Source organism: Rhineura floridana, chromosome 19, assembly GCF_030035675.1.
Source record: "Rhineura floridana isolate rRhiFlo1 chromosome 19, rRhiFlo1.hap2, whole genome shotgun sequence".
In the NCBI taxonomy this organism is placed as follows: domain Eukaryota; kingdom Metazoa; phylum Chordata; class Lepidosauria; order Squamata; family Rhineuridae; genus Rhineura; species Rhineura floridana.
The window spans coordinates 2,111,934-2,131,569 of record NC_084498.1 but is presented as its reverse complement, the minus strand read 5'-3'; the positions used below and the strand labels follow the sequence as shown (position 1 = coordinate 2,131,569).

The window sequence follows — 19,636 nt, the reverse complement described above, 5'->3', positions numbered from 1 at the left end:
CAATCTAATTATAGAGGAAGGGAAGGCGAAGCCTTTGGATGCTGCTGCTTGGTTCCAAATTAGATCTGGGCTCCTTTATTATGTGTTTCAGCAAGAGAGGTCATCCTTCAGTCATTCAGCCAGTTGTGAGAGAATAATCATGAGGCTGGTCAATAGCTCCAGAAGCCAGCAAAATACAGCTGGTGCCCGCAGGGCAGCGGGAGGGAGCGGCCTCTCCCATCCATCCAGGGATGACATCATAGAAGTAGAGTTGGTGATGCTTTGTAGGCTGTTTAGTCTGAACTTCTGCTGAGTGAAGGGAACCCAGACCAAGGGCATCCCCAGGAGATGCCTCTGTCTGAAGACCTCCCCTGCTCTGACTGCTGCTGACCCTCTTTGCCAGACTTTATGCAAACAGGGCATAAAGCGGCAACCCAAACGATGAGGAAAAGCTTGTAATACTAAGTCTAGAACACAGCTGAGGAAACTGGTGCCTTCACTATTGTTGGACTCCAACTTCCATCTTCCCTGGCTATTGGCCATGCTGTCTGGGGTTGATAGGAGTAGGAGCGCAGCAATATCTGGATAAGATCCACAGGTCCCCACCCAGTCCATTTCCATTTGGGGCAAAGTGTCCCGTGACCCTCCTCTACCTATGGGTGCTGGAAGGTGTACCTGCCTGTGGTGGCAGGATTCCTCCACAGCGGGTTGGGCAGCAGGATCTAGCACCCTTTGATACTAGTATCAAAGAGTGACGCTAAATCCGGGGCATTGTGAGGAATTCAAAGGACAATAGACCCAGCCACCAAGTGCTGCTGAGATGCTAGGCCAGCACATTTATTTTTTAAGAGGGAGGCTGCCCAAGAATGCCAGGAGTTGGTGCTGGCCCTGGTGTGCGGCGCACTGTTCTCGTAATTAAAAGTCCCATGCTGGTTTTCTGTCTCTCCCTCCCTCAGTGCCAGCTTTCTCAGTGAGCCTGCCTCCCATTATCACCAGCTCTGGCTGCTGCTCCTCTTTTCCTCATCATGGCTGCCAGCTGCTTCTTTGCTAGGCAGAGAGCCACAAATGAGAGCACCAGCACCTCCTGATCCTCCTCCTCACTGCCACCGTTGCCTCGATCAGAGCGCGAGGTGGGCGGACAAGCAATCGGGTTGCAATGAGGAAGGGGAGACACAGATCTGGAAAGTGCTTATTGGCGGGCCCTGTGCTGGAGTATGGGCCCTTGGCTGATGCCCCATTATGCCAAGCCTTGACGCCAGCCCTGCTGCCTAGCATTTTCTACCACCCAGGCTCTTCCTAGGCAGAGAAATAACTTTTCTGCCACCTTCTACTTGATATTTATCACTGGGGATTGAACCTGGGTCCCTTTTTGTGCCAGACATGTACTGAGCTCCGGGTTCTTCCCTAGGAACACTAGAAGCTGCCCTGTAGACAGGGCAGGCTCTTCTGTCCATCTACCCCAGTATTGCCTCCTCTGACTAGCAGCAGCAATCCAGGGATACATCCCTTACCCATCCTCCCCCCCCCCGCCTCTTTTAGCTAGAGACTCCAGGGACTGAACTTCCCGGAAACCTGCAAAAACTATTTTGTTCCGGAGAGCCTTTGGTTGGGACTGATGGGTCAGCCTGACACTGTTTAAATTTTTTTTATCTCTTATTTTTATCTTTTAAGTCCTTTTATTCTCACTCCCTCATATGTATATGCACATATATACATGTATGCATAATGCATTTTATATATTTTAATTGTATTCTGTGCATTTTAATATGTGTGCAATTTTATTGTAGCTGCCCTGAGTGCCCTGTTGTAGGGTAGAAGGGCGGGATGGAAATATTTAAATAAATAAATAAACTCTGCCACTCAGCTAGGACCCTTCAGTATAAGCTGCCTCCTACTATTTATGTGGTCCCTAGCCTCTGAGTGCCGTTATTATTATTATTATTATTGTTATTATTATTATTATTATTACCCCGCCTTTAGGCCAAAGGCCCTCAAGGCGGCTTACAAAAAAACCATTTTGTCTTTTGTCTGGAAACTGAGCCCACCTGAGATCTTCTGCGTGCACAGCAGAAGTTCTACAACCAAACTATGATGGACCCCACCCCTGCCCCCTGTCCACATTGACTGGCCTGCCAAGGAACTCTGCACATCTGACATAGAACCCCCAGGTGTGCTGCCACATAACTCATGGAAACCGGGTGCCTAGGTGCACATAAGAGCCTGTTCTCTCAAGCAGGGGGATCGCTGCCTGTATGGCAATGTTATCCTGTTCCGGGGGGGATGCATAGGGTGGCCTGCAATTGGAGCACAAATGGAGCATGCAGTGGTGAAGAGATCTGGGGTGGGAGGCTCTCAACAGTGCCTCCCCTGCTGGGGTGTCGTCCCTTGGAAGATGCCTGCTCAGGCTGGCCCCTGATGCCAGCCCTGCTTTATTGGCATGAAAGAACGATACATTTCCATGAATTTCCAAGGAGATCGCAAGGATATGATGCATTCCCAAGCACATAACGCAGAATGCTTTTGCCATACTCACTAAAGTGCATGAAAAAACCTCAGCAGTGCAAGCATTTGTGCAAGCACTCGAGCAAAGGAACCTGTCAAACCGCTGGTTCATCTAGCCTGCTATTGTCTCCGTTGGCTGGCAGAAGCTCTCCAGTTTCAGACTGGAATCTTTCCCCATCCTTGGCTGCTACTGAAATTCTTCTGACGGGAGGTAGCAGGGACTGACCTTGGGGCCTTTTTCACAAGCACATATGAAGAGCCTGCTGGATGAGGCCAAGTGGCCAACCAGGCACCTGTGAAACACCTGCAAATACCGGAGCACTTTCCCCTCCTGTGGTTTCCAGCAACTGGTACTCAGAAGCCTACTAACTCTTACTGTGGTGGCAGAGCATAGCCATAATGGTTAGTAGCCTTATCTGTGAATCTGTCTAATCCTCCTTTAAACCACCCAAGTTGGTGGCCGTCACTGCTTCTCCATCCATTTTCTCCATGCCACATCTAATTTTATATACTTCTAGCGTGTCCCCTCTCACTTGCCTTTCCTCTAAATTAAAAAGCCCCAAATGCTGCAACCTTTCCTCAAAGGGACATCGTTCCATCCCCTTGATCATTCTGGTTGCCCTTTTCTGAGATGTTTCCAGCTCCACAATGTCCTTTTCAAGGTGAGGCGACCAGAACTGCACACAGTATTCCAAATGTGGCTGCACCATAGATTTGTATAACGGCATTATGTCAGCAGTTTTATTTTCAATAAAACTCGTGAGCTGTGTGTGCCCTACCACTGAGCTGCCGCTCTTCTCCACAGAAGACAGTGTCCTTTTCTGAGCCTCTCTGTTAAGTCCTGGAGACTCTCCCAAGGTCATAAGAACATAAGAAGAGCCTGCTGGATCAGGCCAGTGGCCCATCTAGTCCAGCATCCTGTTCTCACAGTGGCCAACCAGGTGCCTGGGGGAAGCCCGCAAGCAGGACCCGAGTGCAAGAACACTCTCCCCTCCTGAGGCTTCCGGCAACTGGTTTTCAGAAGCATGCTGCCTCTGACTAGGGTGGCAGAGCACAGCCATCACGGCTAGTAGCCATTGATAGCCCTGTCCTCCATGAATTTGTCTAATCTTCTTTTAAAGCCATCCAAGCTGGTGGCCATTACTGCATCTTGTGGGAGCAAATTCCATAGTTTAACTATGCGCTGAGTAAAGAAGTACTCCTTTTGTCTGTCCTGAATCTTTCAACATTCAGCTTCTTTGAATGTCCACGAGTTCTAGTATTATGAGAGAGGGAGAAGAACTTTTCTCTATCCACTTTCTCAATGCCATGCATAATTTTATACACTTCTATCATGTCTCCTCTGACCCGCCTTTTCTCTAAACTAAAAAGCCCCAAATGCTGCAACCTTTCCTCGTAAGAGAGTCGCTCCATCCCCTTGATCATTCTGGTTGCCCTCTTCTGAACCGTCTCCAACTCTATAATATCCTTTCTGAGATGAGGCGACCAGAACTGTACACAGTATTCCAAATGCGGCCGCACCATAGATTTATACAACGGCATTATGATATCGGCTGTTTTATTTTCAATACCTTTCCTAATTATCACTAGCATGGAATTTGCCTTTTTCACAGCTGCCGCACACTGGGTCGACATTTTCATCGTGTTGTCCACTACAACCCCGAGGTCTCTCTCCTGGTCGGTCACTGCCAGTTCAGACCCCATGAGCGTATATGTGATATTCAGATTTTTTGCTCCAATATGCATAATTTTACACTTGTTTATATTGAATTGCATTTGCCATTTTTCTGCCCATTCACTCAGTTTGGAGAGGTCTTTTTGGAGCTCTTCGCAATCCCTTTTTGTTTTAACAACCCTGAACAATTTAGTGTCATCAGCAAACTTGGCCACTTCACTGCTCACTCCTAATTCTAGGTCATTAATGAACAAGTTGAAAAGTACAGGTCCCAATACCGATCCTTGAGGGACTCCACTTTCTACAGCTCTCCATTGGGAGAACTGTCCGTTTATTCCTACTCTCTGCTTTCTGCTTCTTAACCAATTCCTTATCCACAAGAGGACCTCTCCTCTTATTCCATGACTGCTAAGCTTCCTCAGAAGTCTTTGGTGAGGTACCTTGTCAAAAGCTTTTTGAAAGTCTAAGTACACTATGTCCACTGGATCACCTCTATCTATATGCTTGTTGACACTCTCAAAGAATTCTAATAGGTTACTGAGACAGGACTTTCCCTTGGAGAAGCCATGCTGGCTCTGCTTCAGCAAGGCTTGTTTTTCTATGTGCTTAGTTAATCTAGCTTTAATAATACTTTCTACCAGTTTTCCAGGGACAGAAGTTAAGCTAACTGGCCTGTAATTTCCGGGATCCCCTCTGGATCCCTTTTTGAGTATTGGCATTACATTTGCCACTTTCCAGTCCTCAGGCACAGAGAAGGACCCGAGGGACAAGTTACATATTTTAGTTAGCAGGTCAGACCCTCTCGCTGGCCCTCACCTGTGCTCTCCTACAGTTTGCCTCAGGGAAACGTACCCTTGAACTGTGAGGATGCCTGCTGCTTACCTGGCTGGTGGATGAAGAGGTGCGGGTGGATGGGAAAATTGGACCCACATGGCTGGAATGGAGCCTGCTGGTCAGAGTTGCATCTATTTGCTGCACCCACTTTTGCCTCTGGCACCCGACACTTCCCTGTGGCCCCTGGAAGACTGCCCACGAGAGAAAGTGGCCCTCAGCCTAAAAAGCGTTCCCCACCTCTGGTCTACGTTGACTGGCAGTGGCTTTCCACAGTTTCAGGCAGAAATGTGCCCCAGCCCTACCTGGAGGTCCCACTGACTCTGTTTTCTGGGATATGTTCCTGGTAAATCACTGTGTCCATTTTTATCCTGTTTTTGCATTTTGAAAGTGTTAGTGTGAGTCTGTAGAAGAGTTGTTCTTACGGGTTAAGCCCCCCTGCCTTTCCAAGGTCTGCTAAAGTGACATGTCTAATTGGGGGGCGGGGGGCGGTTGTGTAGGTGCATGTGAATGCATGCACAAGAACCCCAAAGCAGTTAGAGTGCTGCTGCTGCTGCTGCGTTAATATTTTGAACTGTTGATGATGACACACATCATGGAAGATGCCTACAGCTATATATCTTTGAATCAAATGGGCAAACTCACTTGTGGCTTTTAAAGTGGGGAGGGGTGGGGCAAAGCTATTGTAAACAGATACAGCATCCAGAAGGTGGGAAGATGTTGTCCACAGTGTGAAATATTAGCATGCCACCCTTTGACCTCCGCCCCCTCCCCACAGCTTCCCCTTTGCCTCCTTCTCTTTCTCCTGTGGCTGTATGCCGCCACCCCCACCCCCCAGATATCTCTGGCATTCATTGCTTGCATTTCAGGAGCAATTGCCCATCAGCTTCACCAGATACTCCTTTCTCTTGGACTAGCAAAACAGCTGTCCTTGCGGATTGAATAAGTGACTGTAGGAGAGGAGGGGCAGGGAGCCATTGTTGGCTCTGCTGCAGGCTCAATATGCAAAGGTCCCGTCCACTGCAGCAGACGCCTGACTTGTTGGACGCTGCTGATGCTAAAGAATTGGGCGTCAGAAATCCTTCCTGATTTTCTGCAAATCAGGGGAATTGGGGAGGGCCGTAGCTCAGTGGCAGAGCGCCTGCCTTGTACGCAGAAGGCCTCAAGTTCAACTGCCAATGGCGGCATCTCCGGGGAGGGCTGGGAGAGACTCCTGCCTGAAACCCTGGAGAGCTGCTGCCAGCCAGTGTAGACAGTATTGAGCTAGGTGGGCCAAGGGTCTGACTTGGTAAAAGGCAGCTTCCTCTGTTCCTAAATCAGCCAGAGATCTACTAGTAGATCCTGAGATCTACCTTCAGACCACCCAGGCGCTACAGCACCCCAGGTGCCCTAAGTTGTATTACACCAAATCTTGAATAGCTTGCTGTAATTTATATATTTATTTGTCTTGCCAATATAAACTAAATTAATTAGAAATGTCTTCCTTTGATAACAACATAGCCCCCAAACCCATCGTCCTTTCTCTCCCTCCTGCAGTCCTCGTTTAGTGTGCCTGTTCTCAGAAATTATTAAAATGTTCACGTAGGGTTGTATTCCACTGAAACACCAGACAATTATGCCAAGAAAGTCAGTGAAGGGATACAAAATGGAACATATCTGATGCTGCCCATAATCCCCCATGATCCTAATCAATTTAGTAATGTCATTATTATTATTTTTTAGGGAAAATAAATCTCTGTAAAGCAGGGCTATTAAGGTGCTGCTACTAATGGGTTGCTCTTTGTTTTTCTTCTTGCTCACCAATTAGATGGTGGTTTTGATATTTAGCAACAACAGAGGAAGAACAGTGTGGCTGATTTTTTTGTTGGGAATGTGTCTTGCTGAAAGATGGATGCAGACAGCGGAGGGTGTTCCATTAAGGCTACTGGGGCACAGCCCTCCCAAGGGGAATGCCAAACAACTTTTGTAAATTTCTTCCTCACTGTCTTAGACCCATGCACTCTTTCCTGACCCACACACATTTTGTACTTTTATTTGCACTCCTCTGAATGGATTTCTGTCGATCTACTGGTCTCTGGCCAATCAAGACTTTGTAGCACTCAGCAAATCTTCATCCGAAGGTATAGCTATGGCAAAGAGGTCCCTCCCACATATCTCTGGGCGGGAAAAAATTGTGAAAATCGAGTCGTAGGGCTGCCAGTTTTCCAACCCAGTTGTGAACCTTTCCCCTCCTGTCTGGTGTTATGAGGCCTCAGTATAGGCCTAGTAGGGCTGCCTTGAAGAGCAGCCCAGGCATGCTCAGAGCTGTTTCCTTGAAGGTTACACATCAAAGCATTTTCTTTGTAGCTAGCCAGGAGAAGGGTATAGTTGCTAGTTCGAGCAGTTTGTTTTTCATTAATATTTGTTAAGAGAGAGTAAAGGTGGATAGAGTGTATATATTTCTATAAATATCTATTTTTACTTAATCATTTGCATTTATTTATGTGAATAGGGGAGGAGAAATCGTGGGTGGCTTCTATGTATGCTGTAACTTTCAACACGTGTGTTATTGGAACTGTAGGGTTTGTATGTGTTTCTAGGTTTGAGAGAAGTATGGAGGCTTTGCATTGATGTTTTTCTTTAGGTTTAGAAAATGCAGAGTGTGTGTTTAGCTTCTGTGAGAACAGGATGTTGGACTAGATGGGCCTGTAGCCTGATCCAGCAGGCGCTTCTACTGTGGTGATTATAAGATGTACAGTTTATACAAAGGATACCTGTTGTGGAATCATGTTAAATACAAACAGAGGTTCCTCATTGGTGAGGCAGGTGCACTCTGTGCATGGTCATGGCATTTGTTTCTGAGGCTCATTGTTTTGCATCATGTCTCCCCTGCTCAAGTCTGAGAGGAGGCTGTGGTTTGCAAGGAGGAGTTGGTGGTGCTGATTGTTAAGTCTCTTAGGCTGCATCACACTTTGAAAGGAAATAATATTGCCTGCACATTTTCCTTCTCAATAAACTAATTGGCAAGAACCTCCTTGCCGTTATACCTTTAAAAAACAAACACAACAGAGGCTCTGAAGAACTTAAAAATCCTCTTCTCTGTCACTGGCTCATTGTGTGATGTTGGATACTTTATTGTGATACCCTTTCAATCAAAGGGGCAGCCAACTAGTCATGGCTTACAGCAGAAATGGAACAGAAATCAAGTAGCACTTTAGAGGCTAGCAAATATATTATTCCATAAACTTTCATGGATTACCAGGAATGATGCATATGATGAAGTGGACTTTAGCCCTCAAAAACTTATGCCACAATAAATTTGTTAGTCTTTAGGGTGCTAGAACTGTTCTTGCTGTTCTGCTGAAATTGTACCATGATATACCTTACATGGTTGTTGTGAGGCTAAAAAATTATAAAACACTTCGGCAAACTTTTATTACAGAAAGTAGGATTGTGCAGAGGATGGTTCAGATGAGAGCTGGGCGTGCAGAGCCTATATGTAGCAGGGGACCATGGACTGCACCCTGCCTGCACACCGCCACCCAGGCAAGCCTGCCCAAGCAGGCACATTGCATTTGCTGAGGAGGGCCTACATGTAAAGCCCAATGCTTGTAGGCCTGAATACTCTGATGGTGTCCCAAATTCTTTTTTCTTTGATTTTTAGGTTGGGCTTTTCCCATGATTCCAAACCTGCCCCCCTCCCCTGATTCAAAATCAGGGGCAGGCAGGCTGGGCTGCAATTTTTGTATTTGATTTATTCCATATTTTTCAGCTTTACATTTATGTCCATTCCACTTTTCCTCCAAGGAGCTCATGGTGGCATTTATGGGTTTACTTTGTCCCATGTTATCCTCACAGCAACCCTGTGAGGTAGGTTAGGCTGAGAGACGGTGACTGGCCCAAGGTCAGTAAGTTTCATGGCTGATTTTAACCCTAGTCTCCCAGGTTCCAAGCCGCTTAATATCACTCGGCCTTATTCCACATTCTGGAAAAAAGACGTAGAATTCAGTAAGCTGGAGAAGGGGAATAATATTTTCCCATAGGTTTGGAAACTGAGCTCCTACTGGGAGGATATAAATCTAATAAATCTAACAAATAATAATAAATGTATGCAGTCCCTTGTTAGCGGTCCTGTGTGGCACCTTTAAGACTAACCAATTCAGGCTGCAATCCTGTACATGCTTATCAGGGAGCAATCCCCATGGAAGTCAGTGGGGCTTATGTACATCTTCTTTGGCATGAGCCTACACTAGAAACTGTGACAGCAGGGACCCCTTCAGAACCAAAGTGAGACACTTTTCTGTTTAGTTAGGTGCTAATAATGCTAGGAAAAACAGAAGGGAGTAGAAAAAGAGGAAGGCGAAACAAGAGATGGATTGATTCCATAAAGGAAGCCACAGACCTGACCTTACAAGATCTGAACAGGGTGGTTCATGACAGATGCTCTTGGAGGTCAGTGATTCATAGGGTTGCCATAAGTCATAATTGACCTGAAGGCACATAACAACAACAACAACTATTTGCAAAACTGCAATGCTTAAATGTCCACGACAGCTTTGCAATGGAGGCGGAGGAGGATGAGAAAAGCAGAACAACTTGGTCACCCCCTTGTGACCGACAGCTCATTGGCCTTACCTCCCTGGCCTCATAGCAGCCCAACCCAGTGCATTGGCTACCAGCTGCCACTAGATACAGAGATCAAGACCTGAGAATTAACTCATCATGTTGGCATGGCAATGAATAATGTGATATAATCATGACAAAGATGCAGAACGGATTTGCCAGTAACTAGCAGGCTGGATCTTGAGCTCCCCTGCATGCCATTTGGACAGGGGCACAGTCACTCACCTCATGTCACCATGACAGGTGACCCAGCTTCAAAGGAAATAGTTGTGAGTGAGCTCTAAATGTGTTCCTGAGTCTTTCCCTTCTTCCTTTGCAGCCTGGATTGGAATCAAGTCGAGCTGCAAAGGAAGATTCCTGCCAACGTGGGACCTGCAGGCACCACCAGCTCTGCTTTTGCAAGGACTGGGCGCACTTGGGAACTCCCTGCTGATCCCCATGGAGTTTACAGCAGGGAGCAGCTGCACTTGGGATCTCTGATTGGGAACTAATCTCATCTGAGATTGTATTTGGCGCCAAATTTAAAAGGTGACAAACACAAGCCTCACTTGTTAAGGAATAAAAGGGAGCACCCTTTCCGGCTCCTAATTAGTCCTTTGCAGCCTCGTCTTTACTTGCCCTGCAGCTGAGATCACACATGATGGCAGGTGGGGGCGGCTTGGGCAAAATGGCCTTGCTGGCTAAATTAGGATTCCTGCCTGTAAAGGGGTATGTGTATTTTGGGGCGAGGAAGGGTGAAATCTTTTGTATCTGGCTGCAGGTCATTTAGAAAGGGACAGCTTAACCCTCACTAGGCATAGAAGTCTTATTCCTGACTTTGAGTCTTGATAAACTTCAGGAAATGTACATTTCCTTTGTTTCTGGTAGGATGAGTCTATGTGTTTGCAAATCTTGGGTGTGAATAGGTATAAGGTCTCTCTATTCTCTTACAGCTCTAGTGTGTGAATGTATTAGTTAGAATGCTGCCTGTATCGATATACGTAACTGAAATGCTATATTTTTTTTCCTATTTCCTCTTTTAATAAACAAACCTTTATTTTACCTTTTATTTGTGAATGTTCTTGAGCTATTATGGGTGGAATTACATGCATTTAGAGCAATGTGCAAGTTTTAATTCCAGCAAAAAATTCCATTATGCTCTTGGGGTTATGTTTTGCTCTCTAGTAGGTAAACACGCATTGGAGGTTCAGACATACACATGCAACATGCTGGTTTAATTAGGCCTGTGGGCGGCAGGTTCCCCACCACACTGCATTAGTTCTTCTAGTTCCAAAGGTTGACTTCAGGACTTTGTTGTTTTGTGTTTTTTATCTGATATTAAGCTATATTTGATTTTAAAATTATAAGCTTCCTGGGACAGGAGGAGTTTTTTGTTGTTGTTGCTAACGTGACTCTGTAAAGTGCCATGTACATCAATAGTAATGATAGCTATAGTTGATATTTGACAGTTGGCATGCAATGATATGTTGGGTATTTCACAACTAATTAAGCTACGTAGTGACTGCCAACATGCCCTCAAATTTTGAATGTTGAGATCAGTTTTCAAATGGAGACCCTGAATTTCAAAATTTCAATACATTTCCAAAAACATATTTCAGCTTAATAAAATATTTGAGTGAGGCCTACATCACTTTAATGTTTCAGAACCTAGTATAATGCTGGTGCAGAACAAATGTTAAACTATACTCACTGTAAGCAAATATAAATAAAATTAAAAAGTCTGCCCTTGAACCAGAGAGTAGGTACCCACCAGCGGATACCTGGCAGCTGTTGGCTGCACAGAATCCTTTGCAGACTTGAGGGCATTGCTTAGAAAAGTTATAAAAGATATATTTTTCATCAAGGGAAGGACAGATGGCAACACCACAGCGGACTTGTAGAAAATGAATTAAGGCACACCAGATAACTTGATTTTACTGTGCCAGCTCTGGGCACACAAAAAAGCAAAATGTTGTTAAAAATCTTATTGTTAAATAGCTTAGGGGGGGAAAGTTATCCAGTGTAGAAATTTCCTACAATTATCAGTTCTTTCACATTTATTAGGAAGCAGTTGGTAAGGCACGTGACACAGCGGGAGAGTGAAGCCCCAGCTTGAATCTCCAGTTTGGCTGTAAACATGTTTTTTAATATATATATAGCACTTAGTTATCTCAGGAGGAGGAGGATTGGAAACCGCCTTATGTATATACGCCAAATGGCCCATGTCGCTTGGTACTGCCTAACTGGCAGCGACTCTGTAGGGTTTCAGGAAGGGCTCATATTCCCAGCCCTGCTTGGAGGCACCAGCGACTGACCCTGGGACCTTCTGCATGCAGAGCAGGTGTGCTCTGTCCCTACCCTGTTGATATGATAGTTGTTAACAAATTAAAGGAATTGTCTATTTCTTAACTTAGTTGTTTCCTTCTGAAACACAAGATTTTGGGGGGGAAAAAAAGGCAACTTCTATTTTTAGATCAGAGCCAGTGTGGTGTAGTGGTTCAAGTGTTGGACTACGACCTGGGAGACCAGGGTTCAAATCCCCACACAGCCATGAAGCTCACTGGGTGACTCTGGGCCAGTCACTGCCTCTCAGCCTCAGAGGAAGGCAATGGTGAACCACCTCTGAATGCTGCTTACCATGAAAAACATATTCATAGGATCACCATAAGTCGGAATCGACTCGAAGGCAGTCCATTTACATTTGATGATGGGGAACCTGTGCAGTTCTCCAGTTGTAGTTGGATTACAACTCCCATCATCCCTGACAGTGACCGCGGTAGCTGGGGCTGATGGGAGATGGAATCCAGCAATTACTGGAGGGCCATAGATTCCCCGTCCACTTCAGATGGAGCATATATAAGTTGGCAGGAAACACCACATTTGCTGAGGTATTTAGACTTGTGTGAGAGTGAAGAGGGAAGGCTTGTGTTGAAATGGCGCTTGCCATCTGCAGCTTTTGTAGCTGTGTCCAGTTCTAGTCACTGCAGTTTCAGAAGGATAATTATCTAACAAGCAGAAAGATGGTGGAGACCAAGTCCTGTAAGGAAAAGGTGAAGACGTTAGGTATGGTTCACCTGGAGAAGAGACGATTAAGAGGTAATTGACAGCTGTCAAACAGATGATGGAGCAAATTTACTGTATGTTGCTCCCAGAGGATAGACATTGAACCAGTGGGTGCAAATTACAGGAAAGATAATTTAACCTAAACAGTAAGAAGAACGTCCTGCTGGCATGAGCTCTTTGATAATGGATCAGACTGCCTTGGAAGGTGTGGACTTGCCTTCACTGTTTTTTAAGCAGAAGCTGGATGGTCATTTTTCAGGGATTTCCTGCACTAGATTAGATGAACTCTGAGGTAATTTTCAACTCTGTGATTCCACTTGTATCATCAGTATTATTATTTATTAGATTTATTAGGTGCTTGATACCTGAAGGTCTCCAAGCAACTTACAAAAATATTAAAAACAAATTCAAATAAATATATTATAAAAACAAAACAATAAACACCATCCCTCCCCCATATAGCCTCAGGAAACTTTGGCAGCGCACTAACAATAGACTGAGATGTTGTTGTTTATCAGTCGCCTGGGAGAAAAGGTAACCCTTTACTTGGCATTGAAAAGATGTCAATGAGGGCACTAGGCAGACCTCACTGGGGAGCATATTAAAAATAATTACCTTTAAAATGATACCTGGCTGGTTGAAAACCCTTTGGATCTATCTATTAAAGGTTGCAGCTGTTATTATTAATCGTAATTAATAAAGGCTGCACATTACCTACTGGGCCAAGTTCAAGGTTCTGGTTTTGGTATACAAAGTCCTATGCAGCTTGGGACCAGGATACCTGAAAGACCATCATATCCCTTATATACCCAGTCGATCACTGCGCTGTGCAGGTGAGGGCCTCCTGCAGATACCATCTTATCAGGAGGTCTGTTCTGCACAACATAGGAAATGAACCTTTAGTGTGGCAGCACCCACTCTGTGGAATTCCCTCCCCTTAAATACTAGTCAGGCCCCATCTCTGTTATCTTTTTGGCGCCTATTGAAGACCTTCCTCTTTCAACAAGCCTTTTAAGTAGAGACCTTACCCCAGCCTGTGTTGGAGTGGCTTTATAAAGATGTTTTGTTTTAACATGCTTTAAAGTCTGTTTTTAAGATGTTTTAGAGTGTTTTTAGTGTTTTTGCTTGCCACCCTGGGCTCCTACTGGGAGGAAGGGTGGGATATAAATGTAATCAACGACAGCAGCAACAACAACAATAATAAAAAATAGCAATATTGAATTGAGCATTGCTGAGAAATCACTGCTGAGGCTTGGATTTCTCTCTCTCTCCCCCATGATCTCTAGAGAGGTTCCCATAGGTCAGCGGTACATCACTTTGTAAGCAGAAAGTCCCAGCTTCAATCTGCACCATCTCCAGTTAAAAAAAGGGATTCAGCAGCAGCGGTTATGACTTTTCTTTGCTTGAGATTAGGTGCTACCGCTCGGTGTGGGCTGAATGATGGACTGCTGCTGACCTGTCATGGTGCAAGACAGCCTTCTCATGTTTCTGGATGAGGATGTTTTTAAAAATTGCTTTTAAAAATGTTTTTAAAGCTTTTATTTAAAAAAATGTTTTAAAGATATTTTGTTTTAGTATCTTTTCAATACATTTTAATATATTTTAAAGTCTGTTTTTATGATGTTTTAGAGTGTTTTTGTCTGCTGCCCTGTGCTCCTCCTGGGAGTGTTCATGTGGCGGGAGGAGATGTAGCCCTCACCCCGGTTCCCATTCCGCACCGGCTCCGGTTCTTGTTGCCGTCCGGAGCCGCGGCGAAGTCGATCCAGCGCCACAGTTTGGCGGGCGCCACTGCTGCCGCCGTCGCCCTCCTCCTCCTGGGCCGGGAGAGGAAGTACACCGAGGAGCCGGATTCAGCCCCGGCAGGCGGCAGAGGCGGCAGCTGCCCAAGGAGCCTGCCAAGGAGGACGGCGGGACCAGGCGCGAGGAAGCTGCGTTGGGGCGGTTGCACCGGGGCGGCGGCGGCGGCGGCGGCGGCAGCAGGAGGATCCCGAGCGGCAGGAAGGCAGCCGCTCCCCTCCCTCCCTGGGCACTTGGAAGGCGGCGGGAGGGAGAGCTGCCTTGGGGGGAGGCTGCCGCCCCCCGGCGTGCATTTTCCTCTCGCTGCATTACCTGCATTTGCGTTCTCAAATTGCACCGTTATCCCCTCCCCCCGCTTTCTTTTTGCAATGCACCCCCCCGGCCTCTTTCCCTTTCTGCCCGCGCCAAGAGAGGGGCGCTGAGAGCGGGGTGGGGTGGGGGGCAGCAGCTGCATGGTAAAGCCCCGGGGAGGGGGCTCGCCCGTGCTGTGCCCCCCTCTGCCGTATTTTGCAGCTTGGCAATGGGGAGGCAGCTGCAAAAGAGGCCCCTTTAAAGGTCTCGCTGCCTTGGGGGGGGGAAGGGGGGTGTCTCCGATATCCTCCCAGGCAGGGGGATGCTCCCCCAGGACTAGCAGACCCACGAGCCCCCCCTCCCCAGATATAGAGGGTGGGGACCAGCAAGACTTAGGGGGAAACCTGGGGGAGGGCAAACTAGGGGGTCAGGGCCTGAAGAGGGGTGTTAGGAGGACATAAATTGAAAAGGGGGGTGTCTTTGAGGGTTTCTGTGTGTGTGTTTGGGGGGGTCATTTAGAGGACCCCAGAGTGTGTGTGGGGGAAATAAGGGGTAGCAAACTTAGTTTATATGTTAGAGGTGGTACCTTTTTGGGGGGTCCTTTTGTGGGTGATAGGGGGCAACTACAGTCTCAGTTGGAAAGTGGGGATTAGGAACTGGGGCGAGGGCAGTTAGCTAGGGAGAGGGGGTGACCTGGGAGGACTTCATTTTTAGGAAGGGGGCTTAGTTGCGAAGGGGTCTCTTGGTGACGGAGGGAGTCTGCCCCCCCAGTCATCCCTTGTCAGGTGGAGCGAGGAGAAGAGCGGCAAGGGCCACAGAGCGGCAACCCAGGCCGAAGCCAGGCCAGGCCAGCCCAGGAGAGGCGGAGGTGCCATTTTGTGGGCAGCCAAGATGGCGGACCTGGAGGCTGTGCTGGCGGACGTGAGCTACCTCATGGCCATGGAGAAGAGCAAGAGTTCGCCGGCTGCTCGCGCCAGCAAGAAGATTGCCCTCCCCGAGCCAAGGTGAGATGCGAAACGCGGGGATTAGAAGATGCCCCCCAACTCACTTCTGGGGGGAAGGTAGGCCAGAAGCACCTCCAATGGGACCCTCCCCCAAGGAGGGTTGGGTTGGGCCAGGACGACCCCCTCCCAGCATCCCAATTATGTGTCATCCCCTCTCCTAACCTAAACATCCCTCCCCAATATTCTAGTCACTTGCCCCCATGACTGCTGAGGGAGGGGGAGAGGGGTTAGCCAGGATGGACCCCCCTTACCCATCTCCAACATCACTTTCTTATAGGAGATCTCCTTGACATTTTTCTGCTGCAAACTGCCCCCCTCCTAAATATTGGACCCTTACACAGCAGGGGTGTGTGTGTCAGGTGGGATGAGGAGAGGCAATGGAAGGAGTAGGGACCTTCCTCTAAATCTGCCCCCCCCCCCGCATTGGAGCCACAGCATGCTAACTAGAACACTTCCTCCAATATCTCAGTGACAAATATTGTCTCCCCCCCAAATTGGACCTCCCAGAGTTTTTTTGAGGGGGGGGAAGTGAATGTGAGACAAAGGAAGGATTGCATGGATGCCCCCATGTGGCCCTCTTGGATTACCTTCAAATGGGGGTGCACCCCTTCTGGTCTTTGCATTCCCCTTAGATTACTCTTTACACACTTATGAGACAGCCCAAGATCATCTACCCTGTCCCCGTACATACAAAGACACCCTCCCAATGTTGGTCCAGTGATACTTCCTTGGCTTCCCTGGACCTCTGGAGAAGTATCTGCAGCCTTTGTCCTGTATTATTATATCATCATCATCATCATCATCATCATCATCCGCATGTGGTGGAGTGGGTGTCTTGTGCCCTCAGGTGGCATCCATGGCCAGACACCTGGGTCATATATAAAACCCTTCACATCAGAAGTATTGGATGCAAATTGATCCTTCCCATGTCAGGCTCCTCCCCCACCCCTCGTAAAGTGTCAAAGAAGGTGTGAGAATAACTGCTTTTGTAAGCTGCTTCCCCCAGTAGCAGCCTTCACCCTCCAACCTCACCACAGTCAGCATAAACACTTGCAAGCAATTATTCTGCCTCTTCCAATTATTTATGCATTCCTTTAGTAGGGATTTGAATCTTGCTCTTATCCCTGCTGTTATTGCCTTGTACCATTCTCCTTGCATCTGGCTAAAATCTTGAGTGACCAAGTTTTGAAAAACTTCCTCTAGAGACAGAGCTGCAGTTTGAGTGCAGACCAATCCCAGAGCACTTATTCTGTTTCCTGAGAATGTGTGTGTTTACAAAGCAACCACTGGCCCACTTAAGCCCAGTTTTCTCTACTCTGACTAGTGGCAGCTTTTCAAGGCTTTGGGGCCTTTCTGTCACCCCCCTCCCCCAATCCTCCTTTTAACAGGAGATACCAGGGCTTGAACCCAGAACCATTTGCATGTGAAGCACATGTTTGGCCACTGAGCTGTGGTCCTTCTTGTTGGAAATGGAAATGGACTGCCTCCAAGTCGATCCTGACTTATGGCGACCCTCTGAATAGGGATTTCATGGTAAGCGGCATTCAGAGGGGGTTTGCCATTGCCTCCCTCTGAGGCTAGTCCTCCCCAGCTGGCCAGGGCCTGCTCAGCTTGCCACAGCTGCACAAGCCAGACCTTTCCTTGTCCGCAACTGCCAGCTGGGGAGCAACTGGGCTCCTTGGGACTACGCACAGGTGGCAGGGCACATAACCCCTGAGCCACTCCCTGTGGGGGTGATGTTTAGCTGACCCTGAACACCCGTGAAACACGAGTGGGGATTTGAACTCACAGACTCTGGACTCCCAGCCAGGCTGCTACTTTTTATTGGAATGATTCCCCAGGTGATTGTGTGAGGAACCCTCAAGCCCACACTCTCCTTCCAGGGATGTTGACTGTCTCCATCCACCTCCTCACATGTCACAATCCAACCTCCTCTTTGGCGCCTTGTGGATATTTCAGTCCCTGATAGCTTTCTCCTGCCCCTCCAGAGCGCATCAGCATTGTAGCTAAGCTTCCTGCAAGGACCTCTGTGTTTTCTGCTAGGAATCGCTATCCCAGCACTGTGGGATGCTCCTTTTCTCTGTGTCAGGGGACAGGTACAAAAAACACTTTCCTGATCCCTGTACATTCAAGCGGCCATGTGAAAAGTGGATGCGTGAAAAGTGCAGCTGATATAGACGAGGCTAACACAAGCTGTGCAACAAGAACAAAAAAGGACTTGGTATATGGTGGCTTCCTATATTCCCAGTTTGGACCATTGGTCCATCTAGCGTGGTGTCTGCTCTGTGCTCACTGGAAGAGGCTCTCCAAGGTTTCAGCCAGGAGGCCCCCTCAGCCCTCCTTGGAGATCCTGCTGTGGGTTGAACCTGGTACCTTTTGGATGCAAAGCAGTTGTGGCCCTTCCTTGTGGACTTGTGTTGGCTTACTTAAAATTGCCCAAATCACGTGAGGCACATACATGGACCTGACAGTGTGAGAACCCTAAAAGGAAGCGTGGACACGAGGCTAAAATATTCCTGGTCAAAGCATGAAGTGTTGTGAGGAAAAACATTTTCTGCTAGGAAGACAGTGTTTCCTCAGTTATCTTTAGCCAGGGTGCTGAACTAGCAGCCATACTGGTTTCCTATAGCTCCAATACCGTATCTCCACGTGCTTGACTTCCGTGGAGTCCTCTGTGGTCTTTTGTCTCTTGCATTTCCTAATCATTGACTGCCTTTTGGGGGCTTGATAGTGTAAGGGCGTGTGCTGCCTTGTAAGGGTGAAAGAACTGCTCTTTTTAGTGCTAAATGGGGGTTTCAGATGTGCACACATTTCGTCGTTGGGGATGGACATCAATGTTGCCTTCCTGTACTGTAATGGTGAATGGTATTCATACTCCTGTTTTAAATACACATTTCAGTAGCTAGACAGGAGATCAGGAATGGAAATATAGCTAGAGGCTGGAAATCTTGTTTTTTCTGAAGTGAACAATATTGGGGCCATCCCACATGGTTTTTATATGCACCGTGTGTGTGCGCGAACATGAGTGCATCTCCTCTGTGCACGACTGGCTTGTAAAAATCTCTATGAATCATCACCATTATTCCATGCTGTTAGAATAGGGGACTGAATTACCTTTTGCCTGCTCCCTTTGTGGGAACAGGTATTTCTCTAATTTTAGACAGGCTGAGCTGAGGCTTGCACATGTACTGAATGTCAATGCTCCTGGTCTAGGCTCTTCTGGAGGGATGCGGTGCTTGTCTGCTCTCTCTCTCTCTCTCTCTCTCTCTCTCTCTCTCTCTGTCTGTCTGTCTGTCTGTCTGTCTCTCTCTCTCTCTGTCTCTCTCTCTCTGTCTCTCTCTCTCTCTGTCTCTCTCTCTCTCTGTCTCTCTCTCTCTCTCTCTCTCTGTCTCTCTCTCTCTCTCTGTCTCTCTCTCTCTCTCTGTCTCTCTCTCTCTCTCTCTCTCACACACACACACACACACACACACACACACACACACACACACACACACACAGATGACTGTGCTGATGTAATCCTAAATTGAGACCTGGACAAGGAAGAAGCTCCCCCCCCCCACTGTGTTACTTGCAATGGAAAGGGATGGAGAGCGTAGTGCGGAACAGCTGCAGAGTGATTTAGATCAAGTACCGAGCAACTAGATAGCATTGTAGGTTTTGTTTTTCTTTCAGTAGAACAGTTTTTTTGGAGAAACATGAGGCAAGGAGAAAAGGGTCTCCTCTTCCGTCCTTCAAGAGTTGTTTCCCAAGCGTATCTTTTTTTCTTTAACAAAACCTCCTTGACATTGGTGATTTCTGCAAAAGTAGTGAAGAAGCAACATTAATATGATATTGGCACAGATGGACTGGTCTTCCAGGTGCTGTGGTCAGCTACAGTGTCCAGCAGTCTGCTGTGGTTGGGAGCAGAGCCATG

The 19,636-nt window shown here is 47.2% G+C and overlaps 1 protein-coding gene across 5 annotated transcripts in view; it reads left to right on the top strand.

The window, feature by feature from the left end:
* Nucleotides 1-19,636, top strand: part of GRK3 (G protein-coupled receptor kinase 3) — a 115,589-nt gene that overhangs the window by 6,583 nt on the left and 89,370 nt on the right. For 2 of the 5 annotated variants that reach the window (XM_061602680.1, XM_061602678.1), the window contains exon 2: nt 15,491-15,723. The exons of 2 other annotated variants lie outside the window; for them this stretch is intronic. In XM_061602680.1, coding sequence (XP_061458664.1) covers nt 15,491-15,723 — 233 coding nt within the window. Of the gene's footprint in view, nt 1-14,260; nt 15,724-19,636 lie in introns of all 5 variants that reach the window. One more of the 5 variants, XM_061602679.1, reaches the window with a different exon arrangement.